Genomic DNA, 20,005 nt, shown 5'->3' on the forward strand with positions numbered 1-20,005 from the left:
CCCCAAGGAAAGGTTTGGGGAACCCGAGGGGGCCGAAACCCTGGAAAACTTCGGCTGGTGGCAGCGAGATAAGATCCAAGCTGGTAGTGAGCTTGGGGGAGTTCATTGTAAGCACCCAGATTGTGGACGCTAAGGTTCAGATTTGGGACAGACGTTTACCACAGTAGAACCTCACTTTAGAAAGGAGATGATCCTATTATTGGGCAGGGAAGATCACCACCGGGGTGGCTCCAGGCACCAGTGCACCAAGCATGTGCCTGGGGCGGCAAGCCCTGGGGGGGGCCCTGCTGGTCGCCATAAGGGCATCAGTCAGGCTGCCTTAGGCAGCATGCCTGTGGGAGGTCTGCCGGTTCCCACGGTTTCTGCGGCAATTCGAAACCCACATGACTGCGATGCTTGGGGTTGCAAAATACATGGCCCCTGCCCCTGGTCATTACAGATAACAAGACAGAAGAAAATAGTGTGGCCCTTCCCTATCACGTTCCCTTTAAACTAGACAAGAGTTGCCTTCACTTTCCCATAGAAGCCAACAGTACAAATCTGATGGATGGGGACCCTGCTTCTAAGCCAGTCCCAGAGCAGCCCTCAGTCAGTATGTGGCTTGCATCTCTGCAGGTAAAAGTGGTGGAAGCCAGCTTGGACACAGCTGAGGGGGAGCTGGAGGCCTTTCAACGGGAGAAGCAGCAGAGACTGAATGAGCTCCATGTAGTAGTGCCTCTGAAGCTACATCAGGTGACGTGAGAGTGTGTGTGTGCTGCCTCTGGTTTAGCAGCAGCAAGACGATGGCAAGCAGATGGAAAATAGGCCAGGTGGTGACAGTAGCAGTAGTGTTCTCATGGGCCCACAGTTCATTGCTTGCAGTTTTTCTTCTCCGTGTTATGGGACCCTGGACTGACTTGGAATATTTTTCCTCTGGGTTCAGTGCTTTTTTGCTGATACTTTATTTTGTGTCATGCTTGGAGGTTTATGCAGAGGCCACTGAAAAAACAGGACCACTCTGGCTCAGCTGCCTCTGGGGCAGGCCCTGCTCCCCCTGCCTGCTTTCTCTTCCTTCATTGAAATAGATCTTTGGTCAGAAATTAAGGACAGAAATGTGTCAGAACTGGCCTTACAGCTCTGCAGACCCCAGGCTGCTGGAGTGCGTAGGCAGTTGGGTAAAGAATTGCCTCCCCGCTCCATTCCAATTGCCAAAGGTGGAAGCCTGAGCCAGCATCTGCATTGAAGTCCATGCAGGGCTATAAGCAGGCTCTGATCATGCTGGGGTCTGCTTTGTTGGGAATAGGCTTTCCCTAGGCTGTTCTCTGCCAGTTGTGTTTAAAACAGCATGCTGTCCTCACACGATGGCTGGGCCATAATCACTTGTCCACCAACCAGACCACTGACTTGAGTTTCCAGTGCCAGTAACATGCAGTCATCAGCCTTGTCTGTGACTATTTCTGGCAGGTGGAGTACGTGGTAAATGGGGAGTTACCTGCCGACCTGTCCCAAATATTGGTATTTACCAACCAGTCCTTGGAGTATCTGCAGCAAAGGATCATGGTCCTGCAGCGTGAGAAGTTGGATCAGAGGGAGCTCTACAAGCAGGCCCGGCAGCAGCATAAGCAGCTCATCCGGGACAGGAGGGAGATAGAGATAAGGATCGAGCGTGAGTTCCTAAGCACAGTTTGGTTTTCTCTGTTGTGTATATGGCATTCTAGGTCTCTTTCCACATTATAGGGATGGGCATCTCTTCTTGCGTGCATCTGTGCTTAATGTATATGCATTGCTGAGTGTGAATTAATTCATTAGCCAGGGCCGCCCGGGAGTGGGGAAGGCAAGTGGGGCAGTTTGCCCCAGGCCCCGGGCCCCGCAGGGGCCCCCACAGGAGTTTTTCGGGGCCCCTGAAGCGGGGTCCTTCACTTGCTCTGGGGGCCCTGGAAAACTCTCGCAGGGTCCAGCCTCCTGGAGCTTCTTCCGTTCTGGGTCTTCAGCGGCAATTTGGCGGTGGGGGGTCCTTCTGCTCCGGGAGCCACCGCCAAAATGCCCCGAAGACCCACAGCAGAGGGTTCTTCCTCCCCGGGACCCGTCGCCAAAGTGCTGGGTCTTCGGCGGCAATTCGGTGGCGTGGGCCCCCCGCTGCTGAAGACCCCAGGCCCCCTGAATCCTCTAGGTGGCCCTGTCACTAGCTGCATCTATCACCTCTGCTCCCTGCACTGACACAGATATCCCAGTGGGCTACTATGGAGATGGTGCTGATGTCATAATGACCACGCAGGAGAAATAAGCAGGAGCACAGCAGTAGGACTGTTACTCATAGGCATCAGTGGCTTTTCAGTGATATACACTGATAATGAATGATACAAAGAAGTGCTGGTTAGAGCATCAGGACACCTGGCTACTATTCCAGCCTCTCACACTGAATCCTGGGGCCCTCAGGAAGCACTTTAACCTCTTTATGCCAGTTTCCTCCTCTGTTTAAAAAAAAAAACGCTTATCATTTAGGGTTGTTGTTTTTTTGAGGCTTTACATGAATTAATGTATTTAAAATGCTTTGAGGTCCTCAGATGAAAAGCACCATACTAATAAGATCTAGCTCTTATATAGCACTGTTCATCAGTAGATCTCAAAGCGCTTTACAAAGGAAAGGAATCTGTCTGTATCATTGATGTGACTTGCTCAAGATCATCTGCTAGCAAAGCTGGGAACTGAACCCAGGTCTGCTGAGTTCCAATCCACTCTGGCTCTAGCCACTAGGCAACTGTATCCCCATAGCTATGCTAGCCATTATTCACCTATGAAAAATGTTTCCAAATACACATCTTAAATGTGATGACTGTTCTGCTAGGACTGGAAGAGAACTGTAATCAGCTGATGCTGATGAAGTTTGGCCGGGTGGTGGACTTGGAAGCCCTGCAGACACTCTCTGTTAACACAAACCTGGAAGAGCTAAAGATGAAAATGATGGAGAAGGAGTACATACAGGCCCAGGAACTCAAAAAGTGGGAGGTAAGGAGCAGGGACAGAGGCCCCCAGGCCGGTGATACAGCTGCAATTACAAGAAATTCACTTGCCTAGAAACCGAATATCTGCATAAAAATCTCTTCAGTGGGAGTTCTCAACTTCTTTTCAGCCATCATTCTTGAACCACACTCTTTTTCCTGCTGTATCCCTAAATTCTTTCTGCTTCAGCCCCAAACTACTGTTACACTTGCAGTTTTGTACTGGAGAATCAGGACATACAGTCACTATTTTCCTGAGTTCAGTTCCTGTCTTCCTAAGGTATTTCTACAATTTCCTTGTAATTGCAGCTGTTTCACTGTATCACTTTCCATTGCTTTCAATTGATGTTCAGCACCCAACACCCTAAATTTCCTTTGAAAATCTCAGCTGTAATATTGAATTTAGCTCGTAAGTGCTTTAGGGTAGGTACAGTCTTTGTGTTCTGGTGTACGCCTGGGGCTCCCGAGTGCCACAGGAATACAAATAATTAAACAAATACTTCCTGATAACTCCACAACCATTTCCTAGGCTAATACACTCCTCAGCCTACTTAGTACTAAGAGCTTGTCCCCTAGACCTAAGTACTTATTCAGCCCGAGACCCAGCTAGTACTTTGTAAACTGGAACCGCCTCCCAATTATTGTTAGAATACCCAGGCGTTATTTATGTCATTTTGAAAATATGAAAACCATAGGGAACATGTGCAACAAATTTAAGAGTGATTGCAACAGTCAGACATGGAAAACTTCCCATATAAACATACACTCTTGGCTGCTTTTAATTTAAGGCATTTAACCAAAATGTTGTTTCTCCCAGAAGTGCACAATAAAACATCCAAGCCTACATAGATATCTTTGATACATTGTACCTTCTTTACACCTCCTTCTCAAGAAATCAATTGCAAAACTGTCTTTGGGCAAGATTTTGGGCCCAGATCTGCTGGGGGTAATTCACTACACTTCAGTAGAGTTTCTCTGAGTTTACATCGGTGTAACTCGGATCGGGATCTTGCCTACAGAGTTTTGCCATTGACTTCAGTGGGAGCAGGAGCAGGTTCATTATGAAACATCTACTCCCTGCAATATTATGGTATTTGCCACTTAAAGAAAAGAAAGTTTCCTTCAACTTTCCTCCATCCTAGGAGAAGATTTTTGAGCTGCGGCAACGGCTGATGATGCTGATGAAAGAAAACACCAGCAAGTTGCAGCAGCTGAACAGCTTCTGTATTGAAAAGCAGGGACTTGAAATGAAGCTGGACGCACTGCAGAATAACCTGGTAAACTTTCCTGCTGCCCTGCCTAACACTTTATTGTGACAGTTTAGTCTGTTCCCACTAGGACACCTTTATAATTCCTTGTACTGCCATCAGCATTTAGTGATCTGAGTTAATGATGCTCCTGGTAAAAGTTGAGCAGCAACTCTTGAAATTGAAACAGGCAATGCCCAGATTTCCCTTTGTTAAGGCCTTGCCTTCCTTTTACCACTGCAAAGCAACCTACATATTTCTGACCGAAGGAGACTGGATGGGACTTCCCTTGCAGCAAGTCCACGCCACTCCACTGTCCAGAGTGATCTGAGTGAAATGACATGTGGGTTCTTTCCCCCGTGCTATCCGTGGTGCCTGCTGTGAGGCCCAGCATCACTTACCAAGTGGGCATCAGATGCGAGTGAAGAAGGTGTAAACTTGTCCTGTGCTTGGGTTGGTGAAGGGAAGGCTCAGTTGAAGTGAAGCCATGCCTTCGCTGGTGCTTAAAGAGAGCTCTGTTTCCTTCTTCCTACAGGGAGCAGAATTCCAAGGCCCCTGGAAAGCTGAGATCCAGGAGAGAGAGAGGCTGATTACACTGGTCCAACTCCAGGCCCAGGAGGCAGAAGTACTCAAGGAGGAAATCACTCTCTTAAGCAGAAAAGATGGGCGCATCTTCCCACCACCTCAGCCTCCACCTGATACCAAGATACTAAACTAAAGTTCTCTCTGTCACCAGCCTCATTCATTAGACATTTCCCCAGTGATGGGCATATGTCAGTGAGAGGCCCTGTCTGCAACCAGCACCGGTTCCAATAACACACAGGGTGTCAAAGTTTGGGCCAAAGGTTTTATACCGTTTGCAATCTCCCCCTGGAGTTTCATATTGCCAGTCATCCATAAGGCATCTTTAATACAGAGGGGCTGTAAACACTACAGATCCCAGTCTGCAATGCTCCCTTTTGAACTTCCATTCAGAGCCAACTAGAGCTTTGCAGGCTGGAATCTGGGTTCACAGGCTGCATTGGGGTGAGCTGCAGCAAATGGCTTGGTTTACTGCCAATTAGATGCAGTTTTTATGGACCCTTTAAGCAAAGTCTGCACTCCTGCAATAAGGGCTCATCCTATGTTCCCATAGCTTTTATAAGCTATTCTTCATGCCAGTCAGACCTGCCTTGGGATACACTTGTCTGGGGCAAATGAGCTGTGCACTAGTCCAGGGCCCAGTATCTGTGAATGTCACCTATTCACTCCCTTGACTTCCAGCCAGCAGGGTAGATCTTCCCTTCAGTGCCTCTTGAAACATGATCCATTTTGTGTCTTCTTCTGCTGAGTGTCATGGCTAATTAATACAGTTAAGAATTACCCAACACACCCTTACAGGTTAATATGCATAAAGAAAAGAATGGGAAGGGGTTGCATGGATTTTAAATATGTAAAGTCAGTTTTGAAGCTGGCATCATACTGGAGATAATAAAAGTTTGTAAGCAGGTTGGAGTGTTTTGAGGCTAGTATACACTTTGATTTTTTTTAAAAGGTCAGAAGGGATCATTATGATTATGTAGGGTAAAATGTTCAAAGTGACCTAGGTGTCTAAGTGCTTAAGTAAGTCACTAGGGTGGTTTTTGAAATTGTTACTGTTAGGCTGACCTCCTGCATAACGCAGGCCATAAAATGTCACCTGCTGATCCTTGCATCAGACTCAAGCACTTGTGGTTGAACTGACACATAGCATTTAGAAAGCCATCCAATCTGGAGTTAAAGTGATGGAGAATTATCCTGACTTCAGCTGTCAGCCACTGGATCTTGTTATGCCCTAAGGTGGTAGACGATCCTGTGTTAGTATCATGGCTTGCAAAGCAAGGCTAACATTATTTCCTTAAAGATTTGTTCTGATAGCGTGTGCTCTGACAGCTAGGACTAATTACAAAGGGTAACACTCGTAAATCTGCAAAGAAATACATTAAGAATGCACTGGAGGCTGGTGATCTTGGGCAGTCAGAACACTCGTGGTTGGGTGCAAATTTTAACTAGTAGTACATACAGGTAATAAAGGAAAAAGAGAGGTTAAGAAAGAGGGATAAAAATGGAGTCCCAATGCACATTCACTCATCTTGTTTTAAACCTTTATCATAGTCTTGGCTAGACAATAAACGAGGCTACGTCAGTGGTTCTCAAACTTTTGTACTGGTGACCCCTTTCACATAGCAAGCCTCTGAGTCCGCCCCCCCCACCCCCTAATAAATTAAAAACACTTTTTTACACAATTATAAATGCTGGAAGCAAAGCAGGGTTTGAGGTGGAGATTGACAGCTCGCAACCCCCTATGTAATAACCTCGTGACCCCCTGAGGGGTCCTGACCCCCAGTTTGAGAGCCCCTCGGCTAGGTAGTGCTCTAGAGCCCATCACAGAACACTGTTAGTGATGTGCTACAGTGATTTGCATTGGACGAGTGCTGGATGTGCTCTTAGCCCTTGTTCGAGAGGGAGTAATTTTTGATGTGAGATCTACCCACTGGAAATTGCACGCCTCAGCTCTATCAATTGGGCACATATTCTGAGAAGCCTGTTCCACCAGCTGTCTGCTGAAGAACAGGCTAGCCCAATACCACAGATGCTCTCTGCCCACTCCACTGGAGGGAAAAGGGTGAGGACGCATTCTGAAAGGGGGCATGAGAGGGAGGAACAAGTTGTTTGGAGGAGCCCAAGACAAGTATGCTGTGGATGAACTTCTTCAGGGTCTGAATCTTTGCCTAAAGAAGGGAAGGCCATGACTAAATCACAGACTTTGCTGCTTGCCTCAGCTCAGTAGAAATAAGACACTGCAATGAGTTGGGGTACTGAAGTCAGTGTTAGAGAAAAGGGCGCCTGGTGTGTTTGTAGCAGCGGTGGGCCGCAGTTTGTTCTTACACTGGTTTGACATTGGGGTAACTATGGACTTGGTCCAACTTGTTAGAAGAGAATTAGGCAGGATAGTTCATTGTTTTCATGTTTTCTTCTTCCTTTCCTTTCTCCTGGAATCTGGTGGTTCCCCGACTGTGGTCTACAGCACTGCTGCTGTCTCACTGCCTCAGTCATCAAGTGGCGAGATTTCATTCTAAGGCAGGTGGCCTAGACATTAATGGTCCAGAGACCTTTTTGAACGAACTAAACTAAACCAACCAACCCTCCTGGCTCTCCCGCCCTTTTCAGGTTGTTCTTTGTGAGGTGTTCTGTGTAAACTGAACGAGGATAAAATGTGCGAACCACTCTCAGGATTGGAGGGGAAGCAAAGCAACAGCAGGACAGAACAGAGCGTGGGAAGCTTCCTCATCCAGGGAAGATTCAGTCCTAAATAACGTAAAGCAGTTGGAGCCAGTGAGCGGAAATGAAGAACAGCAGAGATTCCAACTGGGCAGATGCAATGCAGTTGCACCCATCACAATACAGCTAGTGTTTCTTGTACTGTCTGCTTGTGGCCTATACGCACCCTCAGCTACCATTCAAAGGGACCTGTACCTACAAACACAGATGCTAAAGGCTTCTGGAATAAGGAAAATGAAAAAGAAAACCAGGAGAGTTTGCACAAGAGAGACATTTTTTCTGTGCAGCTCTGTTCACAAAGATGGAGCTAGAACCCCCGCTCTCCAGTTAGTTCAAAGGTCTGACCTTGTTCCCCCCAATGGTCATTCTGTTTGGACTTCACCTGGAGCCGGACTGGGCCTCACCTCATCTATTGACTCCTGGAGTTAGAGGAACCAGCTGGGGGCCCTGTGTAAAGCAGTAACTCATGGAAAACATCCCTCCACCCCTGCTTCTGCCAGGGAAAGAGACTGGGCTCAGCATAGGAATATTCAGCAAACAGCAGACCACAGAGAAGACAAAAGCCTTTATTTTAGCTGTTTAAGCGGGGTTTGTCTTTGCAGATGCTCTACTACAGACGGCGTGTATGTGAAGGGTTGTTAATGCCAATATGTATTGTATATGATTTCATTCCATGCTGAGGGGCATGTTGCCAGGAGATCCCTTCCAGCTGAGAGAGGAAAAGGGACCCTTCCTTTCCACACACTCATTTTTCACGTAATCTGTGCTGCAAACAAATACCTGAGACCAGTCTCCTTTTCGCAGCTGTGCTTGGCCCAATGTGCTACGATGGCTCTTGTGCTTGTGCCGACCAGAAGGCTGTCGTTTCTGGGCTGTATTCTGATAAACAGCCTGATGCCATCGCTGGCAGATGCCCCAGTTTCTTGTCTCCTCCTGTCACCTTGCACAGGCTCCCCTCTGTCTCAATAGCATTATAAAAAGCACATGTACATCTATTTACAAGTGCATAAATATATAAATAGGGATGTTATACAAAAATAAATACCCAGTCTCTCTCTCTCTCTAGAATAATATAGTCTTTTGCAAAGGCAGCTTTGTCCCTAACTGGTAGGAGGAGGAGTCTCAAAGGGCATGTGACGTGGAGGGCTGCTGCTCAGATGCCTTGTTGGGTCCTGCCCCAAACAGGTGATGACTGGGTTCTGGGGACACCGTTCTCTGAGCTGGGAGCAATCTAGCCTCTCTACTTCTTCGACTGGCACCAGACCAAGGCAGCAAGGGGTACCTGAGAAGGAAGGGGAGCAAGAACCAATTATAACCAAAGAAAACAAAGCTGTGACCAGTGCATGAATGTGCCAGGTAGAACTGCTACCTCCAAACCACCTTTTAACAACGGATTCTGTTGGCAAAGAGAAAGTGATGTGGTGCTTGGTTCTCAACACGGCTGCTATGCGGGTAGCTGTGTCCTACAGAGACATGGCAGCAGGTACCAAAGTAACAGTGTCCTAGGGTATGCGACGCTGACTGACCTGTTTTCCCCACCATGAAGAATTGTTTTGGTGGATCAGGCCCCTGCAGAATGGATCACTCTAACCTTTCATGAACTGTGAACTTAAGTGCATCTTCCCATGCACTTGTTTGACTGGAAAGTGCAAGCACTGGAAGGGTTAAGGTACTGCAGCGGCTGAGTACATGTCTCAGGTACATCTCCAGCCAGGTTAGGTACCTGCCATGGTGCAGACCAATTAGTTCCCTGGGTGTAAGGTCTCAGGGCAATGAGAATCAGCGTGTGCGAGAAACACCTCTTCCATCAAATAAATGCCCCATCCTCCAATATGCTGGGCCAGTTTTGTGGACTCCACCTACTATTCTGGCCCTCTCATGTTGCTGTGTGATCCTGGAAATTACAGGCCAGTAATCCTAACTTCAGTACTAGGCAAATTGGTTGAAACTATAGTAAAGAACAGTGTTATCAGACACATAGGTGAACATGATTTGTTGGGGGAAAGAGTCAACACAGCTCACCATGCGGCATGCATCTGACGAAGTGGGTATTCACCCACAAAAGCTCATGCTCCAAAACGTCTGTTAGTCTATAAGGTGCCACAGGATTCTCTGCTGCTTTTACAGATCCAGACTAACACGGCTACCCCTCTGATACTTGACACCATGCAAGGCACTGCATTTAGCCGTATGGAGTGGAAATCCATCAACCTCATGAAGAAACTTGCACAGAATAGAACAGTATCTCCTCGTTTCGAAGCAAAGGTAGGATGGACATCATACCAAGATGGACGTAAGGTAAAGAATCACTGCTATACACATACATACAACAGACATACAGAGAGAGATTTATGCCTCTCTATCAAAGAAACTTGAGGAACACGTCGCATCTATACAGCAAACAGGAAAAAAAAGAGCTTCCAACCTGGAGACTCTCATTAATAACAACTTCCATAAACAAAGACTTCACTAAGATTAAGAGAGATTTACATTATCCTTCACCTTCTCTACAGGAAAAGAGCTTAAGCTGTCTAAACTGCCTGCTGACATGAGGGACAAGTGTGGTCACCCTACCAACAGCAATATCGTAATCGTTCAACTAACACGACTCAGCAGAAGAAAAAATTGTCCTATTCGGGATCTTTTTCTGCCTGCACTCCAACCACCAAAGATAGTTCATGTAGGCGATCTTGAGAAGCTACCTTTGCGCGTCTCTCTGACTCAAAGATACTTCAGGACAACATGACAGTGCACTGATACACAGGTACCTGCCACAGCAGCCAAGAAGAAGAACTCAATGGACTCCTCCTGAGGGTCGACAAACGAAGCTGGCCTATACATTGAGTTCCGTGACGTGCACAAGGCAAAGCGTCGGAAAACAATTGCTTGCCTCATAACCTAAGTCGACAGAACGCAATGCCATCCAAGTCCTCAGAAAACCACTCATATCATCAAAGAGGCTATAAGAGGTAGCATAGTGTGTCATCATGAACAGGTCTGACTACAAGGAGGCTGCCAGACAATTCCAATACACATTTACAGGCACACTTCTCAGACCCACTGAAGAATACCTAAGAAACTGCAACATCTCTGAGGAATCTCCGTAATAGAATCAGGAACCCAATCAATACTCAGACGCCCAACCAAGGTGTCTATTGCTATTCACTACCAAGATCCACAAACGAATCCTGGACGCCCCATTCTGGCATTGGCACTCTCATGAAGGCTGTCTGGATATATGGACTTTACTCGACCCTATGCACCAGACCCAGCTATCTTCCGTAGACACACAATGATTTCCTGAGGAAACAAGGCATTCGAGTCACCTCACAGAAACACCGAATCCTAGACCATGGAATGGAGGCTCTTCTACACAAACATCCACACCAGATGGAATACAGCTTCAGGACTAATGATGCCACAGCACAATGGCTTGCTGAGCTTGTGCTTTAATACTCACACAACATAATATTCAATTTGTTGAAATTATAATATCTCAAGATCAAGTTGGCCTGCTATGGGCACCGCGAAAGACGATGGCCCACAGATATGCCATATTTTATGGCGACCTGGGAACAATGGCTTCCTCGAGCTGTTTTGGTCCATACGATGATGCCCTTCTCTAGTATGTACATTGTATGCTCATCATCTGACCCATGGGAGGAACCTGGAAAGATTCCACCACGGTTATCAAGCTTCCACCCCACATCAACCTCAGCCTGACAATTACACGGGAGGTCCATTTCTAGACACCATGGTGCAAATAGGGATGTCAGACACAGCTTCTATAGCGAAACTACGACGGTATGGACTACGTTCATGCTCCAGTTCCATCCGGGAATACACGATACTTGTCTACAGAGCAAGCACTGAGGTAACGCAAGACTGCTCTAAACCCAGACAGAGACTGACACTACAAATCTACCACAGCATTCTAAAATAACAATACCACATGAGGGAACAGGAAACAGGATTCACAGAGCGCAAACGCTATCCAGAGCTCGTACTGGCAAGACAACAACGAAAGAACAACAACAGGGCTCATGCATCGACATACACCCAGTAAACCCTCACGCATATCAGGGATCTACAAACCCATTCCTGGACCATGATCCCACTTTCAGCAGCCTTGGGTGGAGGCCAATCCATGCGTCCACAGACATGTTGACAAATGCCAACTGAAACGTATTTCACGCAACACTGCACACCACCATAGTAACTCCTCAGGAACCCAATCATGCAAACAACTGATGCACTTGCCCATAGTTACACCAACACATAACAGGACCTAACAGATCAGCCATAACATCACGAAGTTCAGTGTCTACTGCAACGGTCACAATGTAATAATACGCATCATATCCAGCAATGCCTCTGCTATGTAATCGGACCAACTGACAGTCTCTACGGAAGAGGATAATGGACAAAATAGACATTAGGAATGGCAATATGAATACAAAAACCTGTAGGAGAGCACTTCAACCTCCCTGGCCACAGCTCTAGAGACTTTAAGGTGGCCCATCCTGCAGCAAAAAACTTAGGAAAGCTTCAAGAGAACTGCCGAGGCTTCGTTTCATCGTGCAAATTTGACACCATCGAGTCAGGAGTTGGAACAAAGAGCTGTAATGGCTTGCCAGTTACAGAACCAGTTTTCTCGTCTTGGTCTTTCACACCTCAGGCTGCTAAACAGGAGGCCTCTTCTCCGTGATTGAACGTAACTGGTTTCTCTAGGCTTGCTTGCTAGCATATATATACCTGCCCCTGGAAATTTCCACTACATGCATCTGACGAAGTGGGTATTCACCCACGAAAGCTCATGCTCCAAAACGTCTGTTAGTCTATAAGGTGCCACAGGATTCTCTGCTGCTTTTACAGCTCACCAGTTTGTCTCACCAATCTACTAGAATTCTCTGAGGGTCGACAAACATGTGGATGAGGGTGATCCAGTTGTTACAGTGTACTTAGGTTTTCAGAAAGCCTTTGACAAAGTCCCTCACCAAAGGCTTTTAAGCAAAGTAAGTTGTCATGGGATAAGAGGAAAGGTCCTCTCATGGACCAGTAACTGGTTAAAAGATAGGAAACAAAGGATAGGAACAAATGGTCAGTTTTCAGAATGGTGAGCAGTAAATAGTGATGCCTCCCAGGAATCTGTACTGGGACTAGTGCTGTTCAACATATTCATAAATTATCTGGAAAAAGGGATAACCAGTGAGGTGGCAAAATTTGCAGATGATACAAAATTATTCAAGATAGTTCAGTCCAAAGTAGACTTGCAAAGAGTTACAAAGGGATCTCACAAAATTGAGTCGCCCAATGAAATTAATAGGCATCAGGTTAAAAAACAAACAAAAGGGGGTACTGCTTCACACAATGCACAGTCAACCTGTGGAACTTGTTGCCAGGGGATGTTGAGAAGGCTAAAACCATAAATGAGTGAAAAAAAGAATTAGGTAAGTTTGTGAAGGTTATGTCCATCAGTGGGTGTCCCTAAGCTTCTGACTGCCAGAACCTGGGAGTGGATGACAGGATGGATGACTCGATAATTGCCTTGTTCTGTTCATTCCCTCCGAAGCACCTGGCATTGGCTACTGTCGTAAGACATGGTACTGGGCTAGATGGACCACTGGCCTGACTCACTATGGCCATTCTTGTGCCCTTTCAATATCAACCTAAACAAGTATAACAGCAGCAAGCATTGAGCTCTCATGTCCACTGACCTCTGTGGAACATGGGATTTTGCAGGGTTTCCAGGCTGGGGCCTCCCATCTTGCATCCTGTCACTGGGTGATGTAGGCCAACGAGTTGTTCTTGAAGATGACAGCAGTCATCATGTGGCTGGAGCAGCTGGTTGGTGGAGTCATCTGGGAGGCTATAGAGGAAGGAACTGTCTTCTGGTCTAGCATCAGAGAGCCTGATAGAAAGACAGATAAGCATTGGTACTGTCTGTAGCCATCTCTAAATACTCCTTCTCAGAAGTCTGCTAGACGGACATGGTGATTGTTGCATTCCAGCCAAGTGAAGGAGCTATGAGAGGATTCCCCTTGGGTGGACAACGGACCTGTATTGGATATCACCTTCCATGGTGCTGTGTTCAAACACAATATCGGTCTCATACAATAACAAAGTGAGTACTCCCAAATGGGAGAAGAATGTGTGTATGTGTTGAGGAGCGGGAATTGAGATGCCCATGGAACATCAGGAAGACTGGACATAGATAGACACCCTTATCTAATAAACCAACATCTGGCTAAAAACAACACAAAACAAACAGTGAGCTCAAGGGCTGGTAGGCCCCATGCCTGGTTTCAGATATGTTAAGTGCAGTCTGTCTTTCTACTTCAGGGTGTCTTTGTGGGGGGATGGGTTTAATCAGAGCTGGATGGAAAAACAAATTTCCCTCCCACAAAAAAAATCAAATTTTTGAAAAATATTTCATCACAAATTGAGACAAAAAAGAATTCTAATGCAAAATAAAAATTTTCCAGAAACAAGGGGAAATTTTTGATTTTTACAGACATGGAATTTTCCAGCAGAAAATCATTCCCAACCAGCTCTAGCTTTAATGTAAAACCTGGAGTCTTCAAAGCTGCTCTGGTCACAGCCTGGTCAACAAGGGCGTAGAGAGGAGATGGCAGGAACAGGGAGCATCACAGATGATAGAAACTATGATCTGAAATCTGAGCAGTGAATCGCATTGCTACAGCAAGCCTAGAACTGGACTGAAGGCATCTTTTAAGGGATTTCATCAACACAGTGGATGTGGGCATTAACCCAGGTTAACCTGTCTGAGTCTCCATCCCCATTCGGGACATAAAAAAGGGGGAGAAATGGATTTTGGCCATCTCTAAAATGAGGCCCGGACAACTCCGCCCTGACATTCTAGGAGGGATGAGATAGAGTTCAGAGAGAGAAAACATTTAGACTGGAAAAAATCCTAGGCAGTGAGATGTTTTAGGGAGTGGACTAGTCTCCCAAGGGAAGGGTTGGGGGAGAAGGGTGGGACTTTAAAACTAGACTGGAGAGATCCCTGAAGGATAGGCTGTGGCAACGATCCTGCATCTCAGAGAACTTGACTTAACTAGCTCTTTTCCATTGCTAAGACATTCCATGCCTGTGTATCCTGTCTGCATAACCCTCATCAGAGTCCCATGGCCCAGAGCTTACCGAGAGGTTGGATAGTGTTCTTGGACAGCCCCATTTTGCAGCATCCTCCCCTGCAGTAAGGTGTTAGTCTCACCCTGTGGTTGAAAGGAGAAAGAGGAAAAAGAGCATCTTAGAAGAGCAAGAATCCAAGCCAGATTTAAGAGGTGGAGGCTTGTCTGGACTCCGGAACCAGTGCAATGAAGGCAGCCAGTGATGAACCTGCCTCCCATCGGGAGAGGGCAGAATTGTTGCTGCGAACTGGACTGAGCACCAACAAACTCATTTCACACTGGCCATGGAACCATCAGATGAGAACAACATTTCTGTAAGAGAACTGGTGGGCTGGGTTCTCCTATGTCTTAGCCCCTGGACAATCCCAGCATACCCTGCCGACATTTGGGCCAGCTCTTATTGATAGGAAGTCAGGATCTCTTGCTAACTTCTCCAGCCGGCCTCTCAAGGGACCACTTTGTCTAATCACTGGAACTATGAAGATCTTCCCTATACCCCTTCTGCCCATGACTCAGGATCCACGGCACAGGGGCCTAGTGTTTCCATTCAAAGTTAACTAGAACTGGGCTTCCCTTCCCAACCTGCCCATGTTGCCTCCTTTAACTGGGCACTGTGCCTAGCAAGCTGCTCCCTCCACCTGACCCCAGCTCTGGAGTGGGAGTGACTAGAGACAAAAATCTCAGAGCGAGTTCTAACCCAAGTAGTCAATGGGTCAGACCTGGCTTGACTGAAACACCCCCCTCATCCAGCCCTCAACATGCTGGTTGTTAACACAGAGGGAGAAGGTACCTGGTGAACTTCATCCAGACTGTAGTCTCGGGACTTTGTGCTCGGGTAGCCTGTCCCACCTGAGGGGCAGCCACCATTCAGGTGCACACCGTTGGCATAGGGCTGCCCATTGGATCGAGGAGTGGGGACCCCTCGCAGGGGCACCATGGTGTACTGGCAGGAGGACACCAGCAGCCCCGTTCCAGAGAAGCCCAGGTCTATGGTTTGTTCTGAAGAGGGAGAAGAAGAAGGCAGCTGAGAGAGAAGATGAAACACCGCTGGTTGTTTGCAAGGATCCTGCGGGCACACTGGGTTGTACCACATGCTAACACACCTGCCAGGCGGGACAATGACACTGGATGGGGGACTCTGCCTGATGAAGACAGGTCCCTTCTTTCTTCCTTTCCAAAATTCAGGACTCTTTATTGGCTTGATAAACTGGACAAGGGAAAAAGCTTGGGCCTCTGTCTACATAAGCTTTCACTGGGACTTTGCTCCCCAGTATAGCCAGGATCTTCCCACCCAACTATGCTAACTGGGACGCCAGCCCCTAATAAGCACCCTCCCTCCTCTTCAGAGTGAAGCCACTTACTCTGCTTGGACCAGGCTCTCCACAGACAGACGGGGATGAAGGCCACAATGATTAGGACGATAGAGCCCAGCACTACCCCTACGATTAGGTAGGGCAGATCACTGGAGCGAGCCACCATGGCACCAGTCCCCAGCCCGCCGTGCCCACCACTGAGTGGTGGATGCTGCTGCGGAGGCACCGTTGAGGGCGGAAGGCGCCCAGGCAGCCCAAGAGACTTCCGAGCTGCAACAGGAAGACAGGGAGTTAGAAGCAGACGTCACTCAAGACAACAGGCAGCTAAAAGGGGGCTGTGCACACTGTATATGGTTCACAGAACCACCGCTCTCTAGGTTCATGTGGCTTGGTGGGTAGAGCCCTTCCTTGCTGATCGTTATAATCATCATATTACATGGAAATGTAGCCGCCGCTGGGCTAGAACAGGGTAGCCATTTCCTATCAGCCCAAAACACTACCCAGCAGCTCAGGACAGGAAGCGAAGGAGACTCCTGTGTCCAGTAAGAGCTGCAAGGGAATTTTAAGGGAGGCAGAGATAATTATCACTCTCCTGCTTTACAGAAGGGTCCCACGGGGCTTGGTCATTGGTCTCCTTCTCTTCTCCCACTACACCCTTTCCCTCAGCAACATAATCCGCTTACATGGCTTCAACTGCTAAGTGTGCAGGTGAGTCACATATCTACCTTTCCACTCCGGAGCTGCGTCCCTCCATCCAATCCAGCCTCTTCTGACAATTCCTCCTGGATGTCTCACCAACAACTCAAAGCTAACATAGCCAACCGTTAAGCTGGACTTTCCCCCTGAACCCTCTCCACTCCCCATGTTCTGTGTCACTTACACCACCACCAGCCTCCCTGCACTCGGTTCCACAATCGGGGCGTTATCTTTGGCTCCTCCCTCTCACATCCAAACTGTGTTCAAATCTGGCCATTTTCTGCACACCAACCATTCAAAAGGTCAGCCCCTTTCCTCTAACCTGACAGCAAAATCTCTTCCAGGTCTTGATCACCTCCTGGCTTCATCACTGCAGCCTCCTCCCTGGCACCCACATTGCCCCTCCCCATCCCCTCCAAAACGAGCCCACTAAATTGTCTCCTTACACACGGCACACAAGAGTCACCTCTTGGACTGTCTCCATTGGCCCTGCCTTCTCCAATGCACCCGGGTGCAACCCGCTTGTCCTCACACTGCACACCTGACACAACTCCTCTGTTTGGCCAGGCTTTCCTCTCACCGTGTGCCAGCCCCACCACTGACATCACCCTAGCTCTCTGACTGATCAGCTTTCTCAAAAGGGTCTCTGTGCATGCTGCCCCCTCTCGCTACTCTGCTCTCTTGAGCCTCTACCCTCCCCTCAGTGAAAATCCTGAAAGCTGCAGGCATCCTGCACAGGGCCCACGCCGAGTGAGTTAGTTTGCTCTGACTGGAAGCCGTGCTGTTATTCTCCTGACCGCTTCCTAGACCCCTTACAACCCTGCTTGTTTGTTTCATTCACCTCTTATATCTCGCCTTTAACCTAGACCAGGAGTGAGGACTGTCTCTTCCCGACACGTGTGTACAGTGCCCAGCCCAATGGGGCTGCACCCACTGAGCTGTGCACAGACCTAATACCAGCGCGACGGCATCACTGCAAACCCTGCCCTTCTTCCCCTCCTCCTCTCCCTCATCTCTAATCCAGACTGTTAGCTCCGCTAAGCCAGGCCCCAAATCACCCCCATGCGTTGGGAAAGGAGAAAGGGGGCGGTTGCCGACCCACCCAGAGGAGCCAGATACCTTTGGTTTCGCAGATCATCACGTTGCTGAACTCGCTCTCGCCGCCCTCGTTGAAGCACTGCATCTTGATGTCGTAGGAGGTCTCTGGCTGAAGGTGGCTGATGGAGTGCCAGTACCGGTCCCCTGAGGTGTGGGGGAACCAACACACGGCTCCGTTAGCTCCCTGCCTCGGCACTCAGACCAGGCCTCACTGCCTTTGCCCAAAGGCCACTGGCAAATGCAGACTCACTAATCCTGTCTCTGCACCCCAGCGAGGGCAACGGGTGCCCCGGAGACACGCTTCCCATTGCCACCTCACCTTGTCGTGTTGGACAGAGCTTCAGCAGGGCTGTGCCTGGGCAGATATGGCCCCTAGGCATCACCATAGCCCGGTGCCCCCCAACAGCCGCTCCTTCTTGCCAACAGACGTTCTCAATGGAGAAACCACCCAGCACGCAGCAGCTGGAGCCAGTCGCACTGCGCCTCTTACCTTCCACCACGTCCTTCTTGTAGTCGCTGTCGTTATCGCTGTCGGTGGGGCGGTAGTAGATGTAAAAGCCATGGATGGGGGTATTGTTGTTACTGGCTGGGATGTACTGCAGAGACGAGGGGGAAGGCAACGTTTAGAGGTGTCCATGCTGATCAAACTGCCTCTCCCCAGGGAGGAGCCGCAGGGATGTTCCCCTCTCCCCATGCTGCCCTTGGACTTAAGAGAGCTCACTATCATATCCTAACCTCCTGCCCTTCCGTGGGGACCTGGGTAAAGCTGGAATGCCATCAGATTTGCCATGAACAGCAGGCCCACCCCCCGGTCCCAACAGTGGTGCGCCTGGCCATGCATGAAATCTGATGACCTTTTGTTTTTACACTACTAAGGCTCAGGTGTCCTGTACAAGCTGCACTGTGTAATGATCCAGTGGTCACATGCCACATATAGGAGAGAGAGAGAGAGATGGACTGACCTCTCTCCCTCACCCCACTGGCTGACAGCACAGCCACTAGCCATCAGCTCCTTCGGGCTTCCCCCAAGATATTTCGGGTGAGACCTCACCTTCCTTGCCCTCCCTCAGCCCCCTTCAGATACGATCTCTGTGTTTAAAGAAAAAGCAGCCAGCAGTGGAAACTCTGCCATGAAGCCCCCATGGGGATTTGTGGCCAGAAGATACGGGCTGGGAAGCGGGTAAAGCAACTGTATGGCTCACCCTGGGCTAGTGGAAACCCTTAGATCTGTGCAGGTAGGAAAGGAGGATGCCATCCTCAATCCTTGTTAATTCATGTGTATCGATTAATAAAATAACGGCCCTTTTGACAGCATCCGTGAGCCTGAAGGATCCCCACCCAAAATTGAAAAGAAGCCACCTCTGGGGAGGAGCGTAGAGGCTGTTTAGCAGCACCCAGCAACACCACCCAACAGATGAGCACAGGAAGTGATGACGAACACTATCCTATTGAAACTGCAGAGAAATTTAAGGAGTCACTAATTAATCAAACAGGAATTAGGCTAGGGCAGCAAGCTTACCAACCCCCATTTCGTGAATCTTTGTTGAGCAAAATGGTCACAGCCTCCCAGAAGACCGCATGTCCAGCTGCACATTCCCCAGCACCATGCGGGTCACTGAGTCAGTGCTGACACCGAGGAAGGAGAGTACTCTAATGCACTAACAGCAGGACTTCCTAGATAATTGGAGTTTCCCCACCCAAGTACTGAGGAAGCCTAGCCTGCTGTAGCTGATGAGATCTGATAGCCACCGGAGATGTTATCTTCTAAGTCACCCAACCAGTGCCCATCCCTCCCTCCTGCAGACACAGATTCCCTCCCTCACCATCCACTTCAGCATAATGGTGGTCTCATTGATGGCATCGGTGAAGGTGATGTAAGGCCCGGCAACAGGGCGCTCGTACACTCGGTTACTGTATCCCGACACAACGTACGGCTTAGACGCGGCACTGGGGTCACTCTCCCCTAGTATGTTCAGCGCCCGGACACGGAACTTATAGGAAGTGCCTAGGTGGAAGGAATGGGTTGGAAACAATGGCATTAAGAGAGAATTGGTGCCTCCTGCAAGCCCAATAGCCGGCATGGCACCTAAAAGAGGAAAGTAAGTGTGTGTGTGTGTGTGTGTGTGTGTGTGTGTGTGTGTGTGTGTGTGTGTGTGTGTGTGGTTGTGTGTGTGTGTGTGTGTGTGTGTGTGTGTGTGTGTGTGTGTGTGTGTGTGTGT

At 48.4% G+C, this 20,005-nt stretch overlaps 2 protein-coding genes across 7 annotated transcripts in view; one reads left to right on the forward strand and one right to left on the reverse strand.

Moving 5' to 3' along the window:
* CFAP44 (cilia and flagella associated protein 44) overlaps positions 1 to 5,746 on the forward strand; it is an 83,827-nt gene extending 78,081 nt beyond the window's left edge. For both annotated transcript variants that reach the window (XM_032780248.2, XM_032780249.2), the window contains 5 exons: positions 616 to 732; positions 1,444 to 1,645; positions 2,825 to 2,985; positions 4,121 to 4,255; positions 4,761 to 5,746. In XM_032780248.2, coding sequence (XP_032636139.1) covers positions 616 to 732; positions 1,444 to 1,645; positions 2,825 to 2,985; positions 4,121 to 4,255; positions 4,761 to 4,943 — 798 coding nt within the window. In that variant the 3' untranslated portion in view covers positions 4,944 to 5,746. The remainder of the gene's footprint in view (positions 1 to 615; positions 733 to 1,443; positions 1,646 to 2,824; positions 2,986 to 4,120; positions 4,256 to 4,760) is intronic.
* Positions 5,747 to 8,580: 2,834 nt separating this feature from the next.
* BOC (BOC cell adhesion associated, oncogene regulated) overlaps positions 8,581 to 20,005 on the reverse strand; it is an 87,625-nt gene continuing 76,200 nt past the window's right edge. For all 5 annotated transcript variants that reach the window (XM_075072248.1, XM_075072245.1, XM_075072247.1 and 2 more), the window contains exons 12-19: positions 19,610 to 19,791; positions 18,277 to 18,382; positions 17,808 to 17,930; positions 16,041 to 16,262; positions 15,470 to 15,678; positions 14,690 to 14,763; positions 13,243 to 13,436; positions 8,581 to 8,807 (exon numbers count right to left, since the gene is read on the reverse strand). In XM_075072248.1, the coding sequence (XP_074928349.1) occupies positions 8,626 to 8,807; positions 13,243 to 13,436; positions 14,690 to 14,763; positions 15,470 to 15,678; positions 16,041 to 16,262; positions 17,808 to 17,930; positions 18,277 to 18,382; positions 19,610 to 19,791 (1,292 nt within the window). In that variant the 3' untranslated portion in view covers positions 8,581 to 8,625. The remainder of the gene's footprint in view (positions 8,808 to 13,242; positions 13,437 to 14,689; positions 14,764 to 15,469; positions 15,679 to 16,040; positions 16,263 to 17,807; positions 17,931 to 18,276; positions 18,383 to 19,609; positions 19,792 to 20,005) is intronic.

The sequence above is a fragment of the Chelonoidis abingdonii genome, chromosome 1 (genome assembly GCF_003597395.2).
Source record: "Chelonoidis abingdonii isolate Lonesome George chromosome 1, CheloAbing_2.0, whole genome shotgun sequence".
NCBI classification, from domain to species: Eukaryota; Metazoa; Chordata; order Testudines; family Testudinidae; genus Chelonoidis; species Chelonoidis abingdonii.